Raw genomic sequence first — 19,087 nt, 5'->3', positions numbered from 1 at the left:
GGAAGGGGGTATGTTCACCACAAAGGTACCAACACTTCCAATAACACTTGTGTTTTATTGGATTAATGCAGTTACAGTGCAGTATGGAGGGCACCTCCCCACACAAATGACACATGCTGTCCACAAGATCCTCCTCCCAAAAGCCAGACAAACCAAAGGAACAGCTAGAGCTCTGCTATGTGCTCCAGAGGCAGAGGACAATGGCTTTGGCTCTATATTAGGAAATAGAGGAAGCCCTTCCCAGATGGAGAAGCTGTGGCATTGACACAGGCAGGGACAGCACAGAGTTGTGCCCAAAGCTGTCAAAGGAGCATGGCTAACAGCACAGCTAAGCCTAGTCTTGGGAGTGCGAGCTGAAGCCTTGATCCAGTAGAGCAAGGGGGGAAAATGAGAGAAGTGTATTGAGGCTGTCTGTCTCACATCAGGTTTGCCTATACAGGGAGAAGAGCATTAAAGTGCCCTGACATGAGACCAGCTTACATGGTATGTCAGGGCTCATCTGGTGTTTTCATCCAGGAACTACTGGAGATGGCTTTGTAAAATGCTGTTTGGAAAGGAGACCATGGCAGGGCTGTATTTGTCCAGCTCCTGGATGCTGGCATATACAGATGCCATATGTGATGACAAGAACATTAGCAAGGGGAGCCAGGGAGAGTCCTCGGGCTGATCCCGAGGCACATGTCCGTTCTTACTGGGAGGGATGTTATGATACAGCTCTCCCCTAGGTGTGGGCTGTAATCAGATTTATTTCAGCAGTCAGGTGCTACAAACCCTTAATCTAGCAATGCTCCTGTTGAGGAGAGGAGCACAGGTGAAGATTGGTTCCAAAGAGACCATGAACAAGTTTTGAGATGAGGTGCATGCAACCCATCCCAGCTGAAAAAACAGGTTTGAATCTACTGCAGGCATGACTGGAGCTATGATAGGCCTTGTTCACTTAGTGGCTCAGTAGATCACTGGGGTGTGTGGTAGTTAAGTAGCAGCCAATCTATCTGGTCTTTGGGTCAGGTAGAGAGAGGACAGTGGGATAATATTGTACTTCTCAGGTGATCTGACCTACCAGTGGGATGGCAGCCACCTCTCCATCTTGCAAGGAGCAATAAAATACAAGCTGGCAGCACAAGGGAAGATTTCATTTGCAACTAGGTCGATTTTCTCAAGCACTTTGACCCAGTTTTACATGCAAACCTTTTGACTGAAACAACAGGAAAGTTGTCAATTCTCCATTGATGCTCCTTTTCCAAATTTCCTTGTCCAGATTTTGCTCTTGGCTCCTGATCAAAGGGATCAGGATCCTTATCAAAGAGGTCATGTTTTGCCCTCTTACTAGGACTGCTAGGCATGAGCTGGGTGCCTTTTGCAGGTTGAGGTTCCAGCTGTGGGAGGACGAATGTGTATTTAGCATGTAGGCAACAGAGATGAGAGATGCCATCTGCATTTGGGTCCTGCATACTCTGTGAGCCTGGCAGCTCCCAGGAGCAGTGCATTGTTGTGGCTGATCTACTGCTGCACACCCAGGTCTGCCTTTCAGCACCACTGTCCCTGCTGAGGGACTCACTGGCTTACTACTTTTTCTTATTCCCCTTTCTCCCTCCCCAGAAATGGGAAGAACTTGTGCTCTCTTAAGCAGGAGCGCCGAGGTTGGTGTGGGAATCCAGCCGTGCAGGTGGGGCATATTCCTGCTCTTCACTCTGGTGCAGAAGGTGCCTGGATGTCAAAAATGACCATGTCACACTGATCACCACTGCTCACAGCCAAGCGGAGCACATCCCTTTCCACTGTGTGTAAAGCAGAGGGAGGAAAGGGCCCTGTGCCTTGTCCTTGGCCCAGGAGTCTGCTCCAAACCCGTGCAGCCCGGTGCCGGCCCTGCAGTCAGCAGCACAGGATCTTGAGAAAGGCTTTGCGGAAGTCAGTGTTGAAGGTTGTGTAGATGATGGGGTTGAGGGCACTGTTGACGTAGCCAAGCCAAGTGCTGGCACTGTAAAGCCTTGGAGGCACATGGCAGGATGGGCAGTGGGCATTGAGGATGTGAATCAAGAAGAAGGGCAGCCAGCAAACTATGAATGTGCCTGGGTTTAGAGAGAGGAAGAAAACAATCATGAGTTCAGGGGAGTAACTACTTGGAAAAGGGCCTGCACTACTATTCCCATGCATGTGTCTGTATTTCACAAACACTGAAGGCAACATTTATTCCTGCCACAGAGGGACTTGGCAAAAGCTTGGGCTCTTGGGACCAGCTTTGTGAGTGGATGGATGGGGCTTCAGAAGTGGCCTGGTGAGAGACAAAAGCAAGTGGCCACCACTTTGAGGAAAAGACTGATGCCTCAGCTGCTTAAATCAGTTACAATTAGGGCTGAGTTATTTCCCTGCTACTACTGAGTTAATGAGGGGAAACAGTGAGTCTGGTGACCACAGCAGGTGACTGGGGCACCAGTCTGCTGGCTTCTCTGTCCAGCTGTATGAACTGGTTCCTCTCAGCTCCTTGCCTCAGTTTCCACTCCTGGAACTGAGCCCAAGAGCTTCTGCATGTATGGAAACTTAGGATTGTTCCAGCTTCATAATTGCAAAATAAAGGAAAAGCAAAAGCAAAGGTGTTGGCTGTTGCTCCCTCTAGCAGAGCTTGTTGGCGACTGATTTAAAACACAAGGCTAACAAAACATGGCAAATAATACACTAACATACTTGGCTTTCAACATCTGGGAGCAGTGCTCTAGATCCCTAGATGTCCCACCACTCTCTCTCCTGAGTTTGTGGAGCAGTGACAGCTGAAGCCCAGACCTGGCTTGCATTTTTTAAAATCTCAGTACTATATTAGGAGCTTCTGTGCTCCAGGAAGTCCCAAGCCATCACCCTTTGCATGCCACTAGACAGAGTGGCTCTCACTCACCCAGGACAATCGCTAGCATCTGTGTAGCCTTTCTCTCCCGGAGCTGGATCAGTCGGGGCTGCTGCTGTGCCAGCTTCAAAGAGCTGATGGTTTTGCCATTGCTGAGCCTCTGTACCTCCACTCCTGGTTTAGTACACGTTCTCCTCTCTTCCTGCCTGCTGGTTGGTGTAGTCCCTGGTGTCTTGGTGAGGGATGCCTCATGGCAGAAGCTCCGGTACCGCTGCAGGCTGAAGACAGTCAGCAACTTCCTTTTGGTAGACATCTCCTGGCCTGTGCATTTGAGTGGGAGACGGGGGGGAAAGGTACCTTGGCATCCATTTGGCAAAGCTTTTCTCTCCATGTGTTCCTGCAAAAGAGGATGCCACAGAGGAACTGGAAACCATCCAAACTGTTCAATGGGACAAAGGATGATGAAGAAAGTTGTAAGAGTCATCCTTAGCCCCACTTGTCTCTTAGGTTTGCACTATATCCTCTGGACTGACCTGAGGGGTGAACCAGCACTGCCTCCATCCCACCAAGGAGAAACATAAAAGCAATAAGAGCAGAAACACCTGCTTGCTGACCTTTCATCTGTATTTTTGTGTTGGCCCTGCTCCCCTCAATATCCCCACCCTTTTAATGTAGCTCCACTGTGCGAAAATGGGTAAAAGGAGTGGATATGTGTGACCAGCAATTCCTTTCAAACTGTTGTGCTGGTTCCCATGGTTGCAGATATTTCATCTAGAAAGGTCAGTGGAACAAATGCCCCATGCACTGTGAGCATCTTGACCTCTTAGGTCTGTCAGATGAAGAGGGTTTTCTGTTTTAATAATGTAGGTTAAAGCCTGTGAAGTCCTGAAAATGAAGCTTCATAGAGCGAAAATCAATAAGTGAAGACATTAAAATCAATAAATGAAGAAATTAGCCAGACTTATGCATGGCTGAGAAAGCCTCGCTCTGAAGAAATATTGAAGTAGGCTATGCTCTTTTCTAGTTGCCAGTTCTAGAGGGCAGATACACAAGGAGTATCCTCTTTCTAGAGGGCTGAAATGGATTTAACTGCAGCTTCTGCATCTCAAATATCATGGTGTATGAGCAAGGGATGGGATGAAAACATGTCATGCCCTTATCCTTTCTGTTCTGTGTTTTGACCCTTTGAGGAGAAGAGATGGTGCATTCCCTGTCTTTTTTGACAGCTCCTACTGCGTTCATGTGGATCTTACTTTGTGTGCATGGCACGGTTTGGTGCTGGCGCTGTGGCTGCCCTGCCGGGTGAGGGTTCTCTTCTTTTGCCTTTGTCTTAGCACGAGATAAATCCGGACATAGAGCAGCAGGGTCACCATGAAGGGGAGGTAGAAGGACACCAAAGAGGAGTAGATGATGAAACTAGGGTTGGATATGGAACAGACACTAGGATCCCCTGGGGAGGAGAAGAGAGAGAGAGAGAGAGAGAGGAGTGGCTGAGCTGCTTCAGTTTAGTACAAGGAAGCTCTGATGTGTTGGCAAAGGTGGGACAAAGGCAGTCTAAGGACTGCAGATTATGCTGTGGCTTACCCACTCACCTAACTGATACTTAAAATTAACTCTACATAGGGCCATCTAGCATTATTAGCCAGCATGCATCTGCCTGCTTTTCTGGCCAACAGCTCTGTTATTTTTTCTCATGTCTATTCCCATCCTTTCTCCGAGGATCCTATCTCCTTTTATCCTTTCTCCTAGGATCCTATCTCCTTTTATCCTTTCTCTTATTTCTTTGACAGCCTCTGAGCTGTTTAGAAGCAGAGATGTGCCTTCACCCCCACCTGTCTGGACTAGCAGCATTTCCCACCCTCATCCCCTTTCGTGCCTCAAGCACTGCAGAGAGGATGGATGGGGAGCAGAGGACTTCTGCCCGTGGCTCAGTGGGAAGGAAGGTTCCGCTGCTCCTCTGCCTCTAGGGAGAACAGGTTCTAGCCCTATCTGAGGGAAAGGAAAAAGACCAACCTGTTTCCAAGGTGGAGGCTAAATTGTTTGCTCTCCTCAAGGGATTAATTGAGGAAGCAGACAGCCAGTTGGATGGGAAGGTTTCTCACAAGCAGTGCTAATATGCAACCCTTGCTGTTTAGAGATGTGTCCTGTATCAAATTGTGTGCCTGAACCTGTTGATATCGGCAAGGTGTGTATGTGCTGCACGTTTGGAGATTTGCTCTGTGTGCTCAAAGTGATTGTTTAATGGGAATCTGTAGACCTGGACACCTTGATGGGCATTGATTTGGCAGTAGAGCAGGTAGGTCTGCCCTCAGAGCAACAGTCAGTGTCTGTCTGAGCAAATGGCAAGTTTATGGACAAGAGCACGTGGAGATTTTTCTCACCCTTCATAGTGTGCTTACAGTTCCTTAAAATTTCCTATAACTTGGCAAGTCTGCAGGACCCCCATTATATGACCTGGCCATACACAGTTTCCAACCCCTCCGTGCATGCTGTTGTCCAGGACATCACCTACCTGTAGTATTGAAGCCAAAGAGGAGAGGACATGACACTGCAAACGCCAGCATCCAGACTACCACGATCATGAGAGACACCCTCCTGCAGGAGCTCTGCCCAGTGCTGTACTGGTATTGAACTGGTTTCACCACTGCGGTGTATCTGCAGACCAAACCAGCTCCAGGAAGAGGAGGGGTAAGAATGGAGGGTGGAAAAGGACCAGGTTTTTATGAGGAGAAATGAAAGCAACATAGGGAACATGACGGTGAAAGTGGCGAAGAAAAGGAAGAGGAAAGAACAGAAGATCAGGTGATAGAATCGGCAATTTGCAGAAATGGTAAGTGGGGCATTGCAGGGAGGAATAGAGGAAATCAGAGTTAGTTGGCAGCACTGCAGAAAAACTCTCTGCAGAACTGACAGCATGTGAAGCTACAAGGTTTGGGATACCAGATGGATCTAGAAACCCCAAGAAACCCACAACCCTCAAGCCCCTAAAGTTATACGTGCACTGCTGGGAAAGAACACTCTCTGGAGAAACCACAATCTACTAAACTCTTTGTCTCAGCTGCCTTGTCTGGTGTCAGCCTGACTGATAGACAGTGGATTGCCCACGGGCAGGTGTCCAGGACCTTCAGCTGCTAGGGTGCCCCAGGGGGTGCAGCTCAGCAAGGCTAGAATTTGGAAGGCCCAGGAGTCTCGCCTTTAGGATAGCCTAGGGGCTGCTCCTTGCAGACAGAGCCCAAATGAAATGGTGATAAAGATGCCCATGAAAGAACACTGGACCAACCCAGCACTGAGAGCTGCCTTGCATTATTACCCTTGAACCACATATTACAAAGGTACAGCATGCAGTATTTTTTCCTTCTCCCACTCCTTGGTCCTAACAGCACCACGTGTGCCAAGGTCTTGGCTCCCAACCCTCAGCATTGCTTAAAATAGGTTCAGTCTTAATATGCAGAAAACAAGAGCAAAGCTGAAGATTACAGAGCAATAATCTCCACCTCTCCCTATGTGTATGGCAGGATTTTCTTTATTAAAACTTCATGAGTGAGATCTCCAGAAGGAGAAACCCTCTTTGAGACTGAATGGGAATTGGATGTTCCTGCCTTCAAAAAGCATAAGGACGTGGTTGACTGCCTACTGGGGATGTCTTGTTGCTTGTGCCTCTCTGCCCTCCAGTGCAGACCTGTTCTAGCTCATGGTGGGCAGACCCACATTATTAGCAGTAGTGGCAGGAACAGACTTGCAGGGAGGTTTGTGGTCCTGAAGACACCACTGCTGTCTGTGCACACCCCAATTCCTTGTCCTTGCCACACTGGGGTACAGGGTCGACCCCCACATCCAGACTATCCCCCTGGATGTTGTTGTCTCTCACCTGTCGATGCTGATAGCACAGAGGTTTAAAATGCTGGCTGTGCACATCATTACATCCATGGTGACGAAGATATCACAACAGATACGGCTGAATGTCCAGACTCCTCCGGTCACCTGCACCAGCAATCACAAAACTGTCAGCCTTGTTCTGCACCAAGTCCTGATAAGTTACCTGGAGGAGAGCACCTCCTTACATGTATCTCAACAGCTAGATAAATTCATGTCCACAGTGATGTGCAGAAGGAAACCGAGGCACCCATGTTGTGTTCAATATAACACAACAGTAGGTCATGGAAAATAAGCCTCACCTTAATTTTACTCCTTTATTTGCTCTTGCAGAGGGCGGCAGGATGAAAAAACAGGAGCTATTCCTTCCCTCAAGGCCCAGCATAATAAATTGATTTAAATTTGATATCACTGTATATATCCCTTGATTAAGGATTATCTGAGAAAATCTAAGGCTGAAAGTGTTTCTCAGCTGATGGAGTGCTTTCGCAGGCAGTGAGCTGGAAAAGCACTGCAAATTTTATGCATTTATGTATGAAACAGGGACCTGAGACCGAGGCTTCTCTAAAACCTTATTTGGATTCTTATCTCAGTTAAATTTTGATTATTAGATCTGAGTGAGAACTCATAGGCTATTCAGATAAAGGGTCTTGGGTTTGCTACCATGTTGAGCTGTTGTTCTCATTGTTTTGAATTTTTAATCGGAACTGTGAAAGTTGTGAAAACTCAGCTGCAGCCAATCTTTGTGATGGAGAAAAGTGTTTTTTGGACCAGCCATCAAATTCTTGACATTACATTTTTGGTTGAAAATTATATCCTCCAAGTGCCCTGTGGCCTTGTTCTCCTTGGGGCTGGGATGACAGCCTGACTGAGCAAGGTGGTCTGTCTCAGCACCCACTCCTTGTAGGAGATGAACAAGGAGCAGCCTGGCCTCCACCTGCAAACAAACCCTGCACTGTGCTGAGTGGGGAAGGGGGTAGGAGAGAAAGAGGGAGAAAAATCCATGCTCAGGAGAGAGCCCGATTTTAGCCTGCAGCCCCATAGATTCTGCTGTTTCAGCTGCATCCTGGGAAGCTACCAGAAACTGGTACTAGTTCCTAGTCTCTCTGCTTACATTTAGACAACATTTGGAATACTGCATCTGGTTTTGAGGCCCCAGTAGAGGAAAAACATTGATAAACAGGAGTGAGTCCAGTGAAGTCCACCAAAACAGTCCTTAGGGGCTGGAGCAGCACTTGTCCTGTGAGGACTAGCTAAGGGAACAGGACTTTTTCAGCCTGGAAAAGAGATGGCTTGGAGGGGCGGGAGGCTAACAGCCCTCTAGTGCCTAGTGGGAGGTTATTGGGAAAGTTGGAGGAAGGTTACTAAGAAGATGCAGCCAGGTTTTTCACAGCAGTGTGTCATGGGAGGACAAGAGGCAACAGGAATGAGCTGGAAGAAAGGTGCAAACTGGTCATGAAGGTAACTTTGCTGACCACAAGGACAGTGAGACAGTGGAGGCAGTTGCTTAGTAAGTCTGTGCAGGATCCGTTCTTGGAGGATTTTAAGACTCACTCAAAAATACCCATCCCAGATCAGGCTGGAGAGGGTGCCACAAGTAGGCTTGGCTTCTAAGGTACTGGATCAACCCTGCAGCAAGTGTTGATGCCTAGACAGGATGCAGGTCCCTGCAGAGAGAAGGACTTGTATAAATACAGAATTCACTCTGTGAGAGTTGTTTAAGAAATAATCCTGAGAAATTTAAATGGCTTTGATAGTAGCAGCATTCCCACACATGGCACAGAAACTTGCTGGCATGAACTGTGTCTTTAGGGCGTTCTCTGCTGGACCCAGCTGCTACATTTCAGAAGTCAGGTATTGAACCAGGCAGTCCTCCGTTAGACCTTCTGACCCTGAATGAATGCAGGGAGAGAAATGGGAATTGGCTTGCAGAATGAAGAAAGGAACTGTGCTTTCCTCTCCAGTTCTCTGATACTGGTGGGACTCCTTTGTTTACTTCTAAAAAAAAGGTAAGTGAAGGAGAAAAAGCCAAACCAAACCCATTGAGCTTTTCTGCACAGTTAGGTGAGCTACAAGACAGGCAAACTGAAGACTGTCCCTCTGAAATTAGGGATTTTAATAGGTAGGTTCAGCTTCCGAAGAAACCTCCTCACTGGTTTTACTTTGGTTTTACTTTAGTCTCAGTGAGATTTGCTTGACCACCTCAAAATATATATTTAAAAAAATAAATGCAGGAAACCTTTGCAGTAAGGGATGTTTCTGCAGTCTGAGGCAAAAAGCAATGCAGTTTCTATGGGATCTGTGGAGTCTTAAGAATATTTCACCAAGAGTCAGTGACAGATGTTTGCACCAAAGCCAGCTGCTGCTAGACCAGCAGATGTGCAAACACTTAACTGAGGGAGTTTCCAAGGTCTTGAGCACATTAAAATGCTAAACCCAAGAACGTGAACTATTAAAACTGAAGAAGGTGCTGGTGGGAATGGCTCTGAAGTGAGCCCTCTCAGGATGATGCATTCAGATATCACCATCTGCATACTAGACTAGCTTGTGTTAAGAGGATGCTCAACAGATCAAAATGTTTGGGCTTAAAAGCCATCCTGACTTCCACCAGCCATACCTTCTAAAATGAGGAGTAGCTCTGCTGAAGTCAGTGAAGTCGTTAATATTTACCCATGGGGTATGTGAACCCAGAATTTATTTCAGAATTTAACAATGAAGAAGAGCCTTTATATTATAGGCCTAGCTCATAATTTTTAAAATTCTATTTCTGCTCTTCCTTTTATTGCTCTGTTCCACTCATTTTTGTTACAGCAGCTAGAACTTGCTAGTGTGCATTTCTGGTTTTCATGAGCTAGCAGGGTACCTGTTCTTTATCCCTCTGGTGCCTTTTGTCCAGGAATCTCAAAGGACATCCCAGGTATTAACTGAATGAGACCTCACATCTGCCTGGGTGAGGTGGATAGTCAAATATTATTCTCTTACAGCTGATGAGAGCAAACCACAGAGAGATGAGCTGATACAATCTCTCATTACCGTTCAGTGACTGTGCAGCAGAAGTGGGAACAGTGTCCAGATGAAATCCTGGCTCTGTCAAATGCTAAAGCTCCATATAGACTATTCAGGTCAGATTCTCACCTCATCTTTCTTGATGACCAGCCTGCTTTATCTACAAAATTGTGGTGTTATTTTTACCTTCCCAACTCTATAGGAAGCTTTCCAGTTTATGAATGCACAATGATATTTTTTTAAAAACTTATGCCAATCCATCACTTTCCTGAATTCTTAAAATAAACAAAAGAATCTCTGCAATTCAGATATGAATGAAGATGCCACGATGAGGAGCACACAGATGGGAAAGTAGACAACCAAGTTGCATCAGGTGATGACTGGCATGTAAGGAGCAGTGCCTCTAAGCATGCTCACTGAAGGGTTTTGTGTTTAGGAGAGCTTCTTCTTGGGGGTGCTCTTAGCTCCAGCAGCTGTGAAATGGCTGCTCATGGTTTTGCACAGTGGGAGAAATGAAGAACATGCACGAGGTCAGGACTGCTGACAAGTGGTGAACTGCTGAGCTGCAGTAACTCAGCTGTCTGTCCCCCCGTTGACAATAGTCCAGTCCTTGAGCTCAAAGAGCAGTTGTAGGTCTTCCTGCTCAGGTGTGAGAGACACAGATGAGGAGACAGTGTTACTCTCACGCTCTGAACAGACTGGATCTCAGTGACAACCATCTTCTGAAACTTTTTTCCCCTTTGGAGGCAGAACTGGATGTTGCGAGAAGACTAAGAAGGATGTTCCCAGCCATGCTGCTACATGTCCTCCTGCATTTATACAATGACTGTAAGGCATGATGGTGTCAATGCCATCAAACTTCAGCTGGCAGGATACCCTAATGCCACTGTCTTAAAAACCTTGGTGAGCTTCAGCAGCTGTGGCAGCCAAAGCATCAGAGATCAGTAAAGAACTGGGGCAGCAGTGTTGGTATATTAGACCTACCTGTTGACCCCAGAAGATTGGTAGACACATTGCTGAACAGCATTTTTGTACTAGAAACTTCATTAGGTGGAGATGAGGATTTTGAGGCTATAAAATATTTCTATTGCTGCTTTGTCACAGCCTTCCCAAAAGACTTCTCAGAAAGAGACAGTTCTGGTCTGCATGACTGATAAAATAACATATTTCATGGCCAGAGACAACTCTAAAAAATGGAGTGTAAAGTAGAATGTTCACAAGAGGCATTCATCCACCTTTAGCTTCTCCATAAATAATGGCCAGTTCTCAAACATCTGGTTTGGCAAACATTCGGTAGGTGAATAGATATCGTACATAGTTTTGGGGACTCAATGATTTTTTTTTTTTTTTGGCAATTTCCAGGCTCATAGTGTATTGAAACATTATGCCATTTCTGCTTCATCAGTAGCATCACTGATCCACAAACAGCAGCAAATATTGAAACAACTTTGACACTTTTTGGACTCTTTTTTAAATCTTAGTCTTGCTAGAGTCCTACAGCCCAGTTCTCTAGGAGACACTGCACAGCATCAGGAGTGGTAGTTTAGGATGAGTATGGGTTCTTTCCCTGTTGTTTGGATGACTCTTATATCAGCTACTTTGATTATCCAAGCTCCACAGATGGAAATTAGTCTTAAATGGGTCTACAAACACAACTAGGGAACAGACCTACTGCTGTGCTCACAAATCGTGACCACAGCACTGCATGGGGGCAGAGGCTGCTCTGCAGATGTGCCTCAGTCCCACCCTGTCCACAGCAAGAGCAAGTGCCAAATCTTTTCTAATGCAAAGCATAATGTGATTTCATTAAAGATTCTAATGCCCTTGAGCTGATAGACTCTTCCAGTCTGAAATAAAATTGGACTTTTAATAAAATTGGACTTTTAATAATATTTTTTAGTTGCAATCAAATTGCAGAGTCTAATGGGATGGCTTCCCACACACACACACGCACTTATTCCTTTTTTTTTTAATCATTTGATGTAACACACTCAAGCTGTACACATCCTGCAGGCCAGCTCCAGAAGTGCTCCACACAGGTTAGTCTAAATTTCGTCACTGACTTTCTTAGGAACATGATCATGCATGCAGTGGTGTGGTTAAATTCTGCTGATCTTTCCCAAGATGCACTCACCTCTAGGTACACCATCCATGGCATCACCAAAGTAGCCACCAGCAAATCTGCCACTGCCAGGCTCACCACAAGGTAGTTTGTTGTGGTTTGCAAGGTGCGTTCCCTCAGCACAGCTAAGCAAACTAGCACATTCCCAAAGATGATGGCCAAAATCAAGAGGCAGTAGCAGAGGGCATAGTAGGCATGTGAATGTGGCAGGTCAGGCTCTGTAGTGTTGTTTGCCCCACAGGGAATGGGGCTAGTGGTGTTAGGATGACTGCTGGCTCTTGTGAAGACGGCCATGGGGATGCCGCTGCAAAGAGAAAAGAGAGAGATGACCGAAAAGTCAGAGCTCTACAATAATTGTGGAGAACAGTACCCTCTGTGGGTGGTATATGAGTTTCATACTTCCTTTACGAATGTTACTTTAAGCCAATCATAGAGGATTTTTTTCTGCTCATATATAAGCAGAGCTTTACTTAAAGACTTGCTTGGCCTGTTCTGTTTTTCACTGAATCTAAGCCAAGAGAAGAATGCAAGATTTCACCTCCTGGGTGCACCTGAAATGTGCTTCTTACCAACCAACGCAGCTGTATGGGATGTGGCAACTGTTTTAAGAGGCGCCAAAGTCACAGCACAAGTCAGCTGGGCAAGAGTGCAGCCTGAAAGGCAACAGTTTGAAATGCTGAGGAAGATCCAATGCAGTTACCCAAACTAGGGCTTTAGCCACAAGCTTGGACCTTGTATCTTTTTTTCTGGGAAGTATCCTCTCCCTTCCCTCATGAAAAAATGTCTTCAGTAACTTCATACACTTGAGTGCTCGGCATCCTGGCAGAGAGGCTGCACCTGCAATGCTCACATAGCCTCTTGATCCCTAGGTGTCCAACAGCACAATCTCCAGAATTTCTCTTTTCCTGCAGCTTGTTTCTGTCCCAGACCCTGCCTGCCTTGCCAAAGCTCGACTGTCATTGCTGCTCCCATTTCATGCATACTGTGCTCTGTGTTTTCCATGCCTTGTCAGAAGATGTGCTACCTGTGCTGAAAAGCAAACTAACTCGAAGTTTGGGATGAAATAATGGAAGGATGCTTGCAGGGTATTCTGCGTTTCTTTTTATTACAATAGATTCAAGATTGTGCTCAGGAACCTACCCTTTCTTGATTTAGGAGAATAAATTTTTCCAGAAATATGAAGGCTGCTGTCCCAAGGTTGTTCTGTGACATTTAATTGCTTGTATCTGATCTTTTTCTCTTTGCTACTGCTCCCGTTGGTGAACTCATCATCACTGTGACAGGTATGAAAGGCAAGGGCAAAACACTGCAATATCAGTGGTATAAATATTACTCTGTTTCACCTCACCCCTTGAACAGCAGCATCTGTGATGCATAGCTGCTACACAGCTACACTCCTGGAAGAGTAGCTGTGCAATAAGTATAAATTGCTCCAGTCCCTTGGGATATACTCATCCTTGAAACTGGTGCCACTCTCCCCTGCTGCTTTTTAGCTGGGAGAGGACAAGGGTTGAATGAGATGGAAAGTGAACTTCCCTCTGTCCTGTGGAACCCTCAGGATACCTCTTATGGCATGTGTTTTGTTTGAAAGTGCTTGTGCTCTCGTCTCTCCTTCTCTTTCTTCTGCCTGCCCCTGACAAAGAAGTTAAGCCTTCCACTGGATCACAAGGATCTCTTGTAGCATGAGCTGAGTCCAGGACTGTTTGTTCATAAAACAGTTGAGCTGCAGCCACCCCAAACAGGACTCATTTTGTTGCATCCCTTGCACCGACACAGCTCCTGCTCCGGGAATGCTGTATTGTCAGGGGCCAGGAAAGGCTGGTTCTGTAGCACTGGAAGAAACCCTACATTTAACAACTGACTGATAAGCAAAACCAAAAGAGGGAATAAACAAGACATTATGCATAATATAACCAGAAGGCTTAAGGCACCATATTACACAGTTCGTCCCTGGGTCATCTGTCCTGTCTTCCCCTTACATCCTTGAGCGCTATTTCCGATTCTCACCCGGAGGCCAGTCTTCCCTACCAAGCTCCCCAGCCCTGCCCATCCCTGAACTGCCCCCCAACCCTACAGCCCTGCTCCCTCTGCACCGGGCCAGGATGCTACCAAACCAGGCAAGTGCCAGCGCACCTGGATACCCGCATACGGGGGTAGGAGGACACCCACCACCCTAGGCAACAGGGTGGCAAGCTGAGACAGGGACAAGAGTCGCAGCCGTGGGGACGCGGAGGGAGAGAGGAAAGGGAGCAAAAGGGATATTCCTCCCATGGGTCTCTGCCTCGGAGGGGTCCGGGTGTAGGTCCTGGCCCGGATGGCGGGTCCAAGCGCGGGATACAGAGTGCAGGGAAGGGTCTGGTGTCCGAGCGTAGGGTCCAGACGCCTTTGGGTCCGTCTCCAGTTGCGGGTGCAGCTCCGCGCCCGCCGCTCCCGCACCCGCGGGGCAGCGGCAGCGACGCCGCTCCCTGTCCTGCCCCCGACCCCGGACTGCCGTGAGCCCGGCGGAGGCGAGGGAGGCTGGAGAAAACCGGGGGGGGAGGAAGTGAGGGGCGAGAGGGAGGCGGAGGGGCTGCAGGAAAGGGGACCTCCGGCGCCGGGCGAGAGGGGAGCGGGGAGGCAGCAATCAGGACTTACCCCCGGCCCGTCGGGCCGTGGCACCGCCGCCGCCCAGCGGGGCTCCGTCCCGGTCCCGGTCCCGTTGACTCCCGGCCCGACCCGTTCCCTCCTGCCGCCTTCCCGTTGCGGAGCTGCGGGGCGGGACCGGGCTGGCCACCTCCTCCCCGCCCGCCCCCTGCCCCGGGACCCCGCGCTGCCCCCAGAGATTGCCCTTCTCCCAGAGGGACCTGGCGAAACGGGTCCGGGCGAATTTTGGAGCCAGGGTGTGCTTTGCCGAGGGGCTGGAGGCGAAGCGGGAGCTGGGAAGCCGAGGCGCCGGTGCTGCGGCGGAGCGGGGGGAGATGCCTCTCCCAGCGGATAGAAAGTTGTCGGTTAAAAAACAGTTAGTTGAAAAAAATGATCAAAGCAGAGATGGTTTTGAGAATGGGGAGATAATATATCTGTCTATCTTTAAATAAACTGCCTTAAACCTGAGATGAAAGAGTGCAGGTAATCGGAAAGGAGAGTGATGTTGGGAAGTATCCTTCTCCAGGAACCACTGCCAGTAGGGACAACGCGCCATATCTTCCATGGCCAGACCATAGCTGCAACCCCTGTCTCTGAGATGTGTCTTCCCCTGAGGTCTAAGATCAAGTCTCTGAGGCACAGTTCTCCTCCGACTGTGGGCACTGGAAGAGCTCTGTGGGGATACAAGTGATCCCGGTGGGCCTTTTCTCTCCCGGGGTTGTGCCCACCACCCTCTCTGGCACAGCAAGTGGGGCATGTGGTGGGTTGTCATGAGGGTGCAGGATGCTCGGCTGCAGGGCTGTGCATGCAGGAGTTGTGGCCCCAAGAGGGAGGAGGAAAAGTCCTGTTCCCCTTTATGTACCCACTGGTTAGGGTGGCTACAGGTTAACTTGTAGGTGGGCAAGCAAAAGAGAAGGTACTGTGGAGAGCAGAGTTTATCTGTAAGAATTTACTTCTCTTAAGAAGTGTGCCTTGGGACTCTGGCTGCCTGGATTATCTCTGCTGACTGCAGCTATCCAAGCTAACCTCTCTGTGGATAAGGGTGGTAGGATGGAGGAGTGCTGTAGAGAACACTCATACCCATTAGGTGTGAGGGGTGTGAGAGTGCCATCTTTAGCCTGCCTGGGCATGATGGAAGTACCCATACAGGATTTGATGGGGACTAATCAGCACCAATGCCTTTAACTTTTAACTGTGACCCTAAGGCAGGTCGGTGGATGGCGCTGGATGAGTGCGATGAGTCACTGCCCAGTCCCTATGGGCAACACATTCACACGTGTCCTCGCTGGAGGATATAGCTGCTAGGCCATTGGACCAAATGACCCATGAAGGGCTCTACAGCCCCTTTATTCCCTTGGGAGCTCCAAAATGGTGTGACATGGACTACACTTACCGTGCTTATATTATATGCATACAGTTAATTTCTGCTGTCATCTGTACTTTGCTGCTCATCTTTGGGGAAATGCATTTGCTAACTGTGCCTGGAGCAGTCAAGGAAGGGGGGAAGCCCTCCTGCCCATGCCCAGCAGAAGGATTTTTAGCTGTGAGCTTGAAAAGGGTCCAACACACCCACACTTGTGTGGTTAAAACCTCAGGGGAAAGCACACACTGTAATGCTTGTTCTTACTGGTGAGGGCTGTGTGAGTCACGGGCTGGGTGTGAATGGCCAGTAAGCACAGCTCCTCGCAGTGGGGCTAGCAAAGAGATGGAGGCATTTTAACTTCACTTTAGCAGTTTTTAAATGCAGTTTGTTTGTGGGCAGTTCCCAAAGGATTGTGGCCAGCAAGGTACTCACATTGGCTCTAGGATGATGGGACCACAAGGCGCTACAGCAACAGCCTTTACTGCTGTTATCTGTTCCATGTAGCAGCTAAGCACTGATCAATAAGGAGACATTGCCTTGCCTTCCTCTAAGATAAGTGGGGTGCAGCTGGGGGAATTCACTGCTTTAACCACAAAAGCACTGCTGTTTTGTCACATCTTTATCTTCCAGTGCTGAAACCTTCCCTTTTGCTTTGCATTTTGTGTCAGTGGATTCCCTCTTGTTAAACTTGTTTCTTGCTTTAATTATTTTTTATCTAATTTCTTAATATTACTCTGACTCCAGAAAAAAAAAATAATCATGGACTCATAAGTATAAAAAATAATCATAGACTCAAAAATAATTGTAGACTGGTTTAGGTTGGAAAGGACCTTAAAGATCATCTAGTTCCAACCTGGCTTTGAGCACTTTCAGAGATGAGATATCCACAGCTTTTCTGGGCAACCTGTTTCAGTGCTTCACTGCCCTCACTGTAAAGAATTTCTTCCTAATATCTAATCTAAACATACCCTCTTTCAGTTTAAAGCCATTCCCCCTTGTTCTGTCACTATATGCCCTTGTAAAAAGTCTCTCTCTGTCTTCCTTGTAGGCCCCTTTAGGCACAGGAAGGCTTCTCTAAGGTGTTCCTGAAACCTTCTCTTGTCCAAACATAATCTAGTTGGAAATGTTGCTGCTCTATTGAAGCTCATTCTCCTCGGTGCTCCCTCCCTACCTTCTTCCTGGGATGGCTCCCTTCATGACTCCTTGTTTTCCTGAGACTGGAATCCCTTTGGGGTAAGGACTTAATGACTTTTTTGTGTTTGCTCTGCAGCAGAGGTCTTGTGGAGCAAGATAATAATTCATGGGATCATTTAATTTAGAATATGTTGTACCACACACAGAGGTAAGGTTGGATTAAAATTGCATAAGCAATCTTGTTGTGATATTTGCCATGATTTTTTTTAATAGTACAGCTTCTTTAATACAGTGTGCAATGTCTCTCTCATAAACTCTTTGCCTTCCTCCTACCCAAAATCAAGCGTGTGGTATATATTTGCCCCAGTTAAACACTGGACAAGTTGCAGGCCTTGGGTGTGACAATATGTATCACTGGAGCATGGCAGAGGAACAGGTCAGTAGTGAGAACCTCAAAATGAGAGAATGAGCCAGCAGGTTTCACTGCTCAGACTTCTGGTTCTCCAGCTCCAGCACAGGCTTTCTGCCCCATGTGCAGAAAGTTGAGAGAGGCCATAGTTCTTAAACCTGGTCCATTCCCTCTGGGTTCCCTCCAGCCTATTTCTTTGCCCTCATCTCTAATGCCAGCTTCTTTACTTCTTCTTTTCAGTCCTGTATGTCCACAAACTCTTTGGTAAAGATTTCAAATAACTTGGATAAATGTCAGTATTCTCTCAATTTTCTCCACCTCCTTGCCATCAGTCCCATTATTCCTCTGTACTAAGTTTGTCCAGTGAGTGCTGGTACACTCCTGTTCCCTTATGTCCCTCTCTAGTCTGTGCTTGTGTTTCTTCCTTTGGTTTCTATCCACAGTCTCAGCATCCTGTCCAGTTCCTAAACCTCTGGTAGCTTCATCCAGCCTATTTGTCCTTTACTACTTCTGCTTCCCAAGCTCCTCATTCTTCATCTTGCCCTCTCTGGCTGGATTGCTAGTCCCCTCCACTCCTGCAGCTTAAAAGATTGTTTCCAAATGGTATTTGCTTTCACACCTCAGTTGCTGTCACTACAGCCAGTATTTGATGTGCAGTGTCTAAACTGTGCCACTCAGGTGGAATTAATCTTCCATCATTCATTTTGCAAGTAAGGATGCCCTCCTGACAGTGAGTATTGTTAAAGTACTCTGCAGCCCGGGGGATTTGCAATACCTGCCTGTATAAAGCCCTAATCTGACCTCATGGCTGTCCCTGTTTGGAGCGGGATGCTGGGCTAGACACCTCCAGGGGACCCTTCCCAACCTGAGTTATCCTATGCTGCCATGAAAATAGCCTTGCCTGATGGTTGTAAAGTAAACAGAACTTTACTGGCTGGCACAACCTGCAAACTTCAGATGAAACTCAAGTTCATACCCATACCATCTAAGCAGGATATGCCTATTTGGCCTTGATAGCTTTAAATTTTTTACAAAACTCACCTGTTTTCACAGTGGTGACCAAAAAGGAATTCAATCAGCTTCAGGATAATGTATGCATAGCACCTCGTAGAAGCAGGACAGATTCCTTGAAGAAGCTACCACAGTTTATGTCAGATAAGATTCACAGGAGATTCAGATCCTGCCGATATTGATTCCCTTCTGCTCAGCATTTACTTTTCCTGTTTCCTCTTCTGGCAGTCTGGAAAGAGGTGGCACAAACCTGCACAGCACACAGAGATGTGAGCTTAGCCCGCAGGGAATGTTTGTCATGCAAATCACATCTGCAATGGATTTTATACAGCTAAACAACATTACTTCGAGGGTAGGTGGTAGCAAAACAAATCTTTCTCATCCACTGCTTAGGTATTAAGCTGGGACTTTCATGTCCAAGTCCTTCTTCTGTTTCACCTCAGGCATAATCTGGTGTAGATGAGCTCTCTCTAATTAGGCAGAACTGGGACTTCAGGCACTTCATCCCATGAAGCGGGCTGATCGGATAAAGCCAGCATCCTGCCAAACTCCCCTCTAAAATTACTGTTTTGATCCTGTTTTCCTTTCATTATAATTTGATCATGTTAGAACACATGTTTTGCAGTGTGCAAGTGAAAGGATGGATCCTGCCACAGTTAGTTTTCTTCTGCATCCAGTACTGGGCAATCGATGCTGCTTGTGAGGAGAGGA

The 19,087-nt window shown here is 47.3% G+C and overlaps 1 protein-coding gene across 2 annotated transcripts; it reads right to left on the bottom strand.

Moving 5' to 3' along the window:
* Nucleotides 1–35: 35 nt before the first annotated feature.
* On the bottom strand, nucleotides 36–18,442 carry DRD3 (dopamine receptor D3). Of its 2 annotated transcripts, none has more exons than XM_027727618.2 (7): nucleotides 18,407–18,442; nucleotides 11,850–12,141; nucleotides 6,705–6,817; nucleotides 5,349–5,491; nucleotides 4,090–4,286; nucleotides 2,888–3,233; nucleotides 36–2,069 (listed from the first exon to the last, which is right to left on the bottom strand). In XM_027727618.2, exons 2-7 carry the CDS (start codon nucleotides 12,129–12,131, stop codon nucleotides 1,873–1,875), a joined length of 1,278 nt encoding a protein of 425 aa, XP_027583419.2. In that variant the 5' UTR covers nucleotides 12,132–12,141; nucleotides 18,407–18,442; the 3' UTR covers nucleotides 36–1,872. The 2 variants fall into 2 exon arrangements, with proteins under 2 accessions (XP_027583419.2, XP_039244398.1); XM_039388464.1 differs by lacking the exon at nucleotides 18,407–18,442 and adding an exon at nucleotides 14,472–14,519.
* Between the last annotated feature and the right edge of the window lie 645 nt (nucleotides 18,443–19,087).

This window comes from Pipra filicauda, unplaced genomic scaffold (assembly GCF_003945595.2).
Source record: "Pipra filicauda isolate LSUMZ 115617 unplaced genomic scaffold, ASM394559v2 scaffold64_size3178608_pilon, whole genome shotgun sequence".
Classification (NCBI taxonomy): Eukaryota; Metazoa; Chordata; class Aves; order Passeriformes; family Pipridae; genus Pipra; species Pipra filicauda.
The sequence above is the reverse complement of the archived record's forward strand: the minus strand, read 5'-3'. Positions and strand labels throughout refer to the sequence as shown.

What these genes read in the sequence shown, in the direction of transcription:
- DRD3 (XM_027727618.2), bottom strand. Translation starts at nt 12,131, where the DNA reads ATGGCCGTCTTCACAAGAGCCAGCAGTCATCCTAACACCACTAGCCCC. An exon ending in CATGGATGGTGTACCTAGAG is followed by an intron (nt 6,818 to 11,849) that starts GTGAGTGCATCT and finishes TTGCTGGTGCAG; the next exon opens with GTGACCGGAGGAGTCTGGAC. An exon ending in AACCGTGCCATGCACACAAA is followed by an intron (nt 3,234 to 4,089) that starts GTAAGATCCACA and finishes CCTCTTTTGCAG; the next exon opens with GAACACATGGAGAGAAAAGC.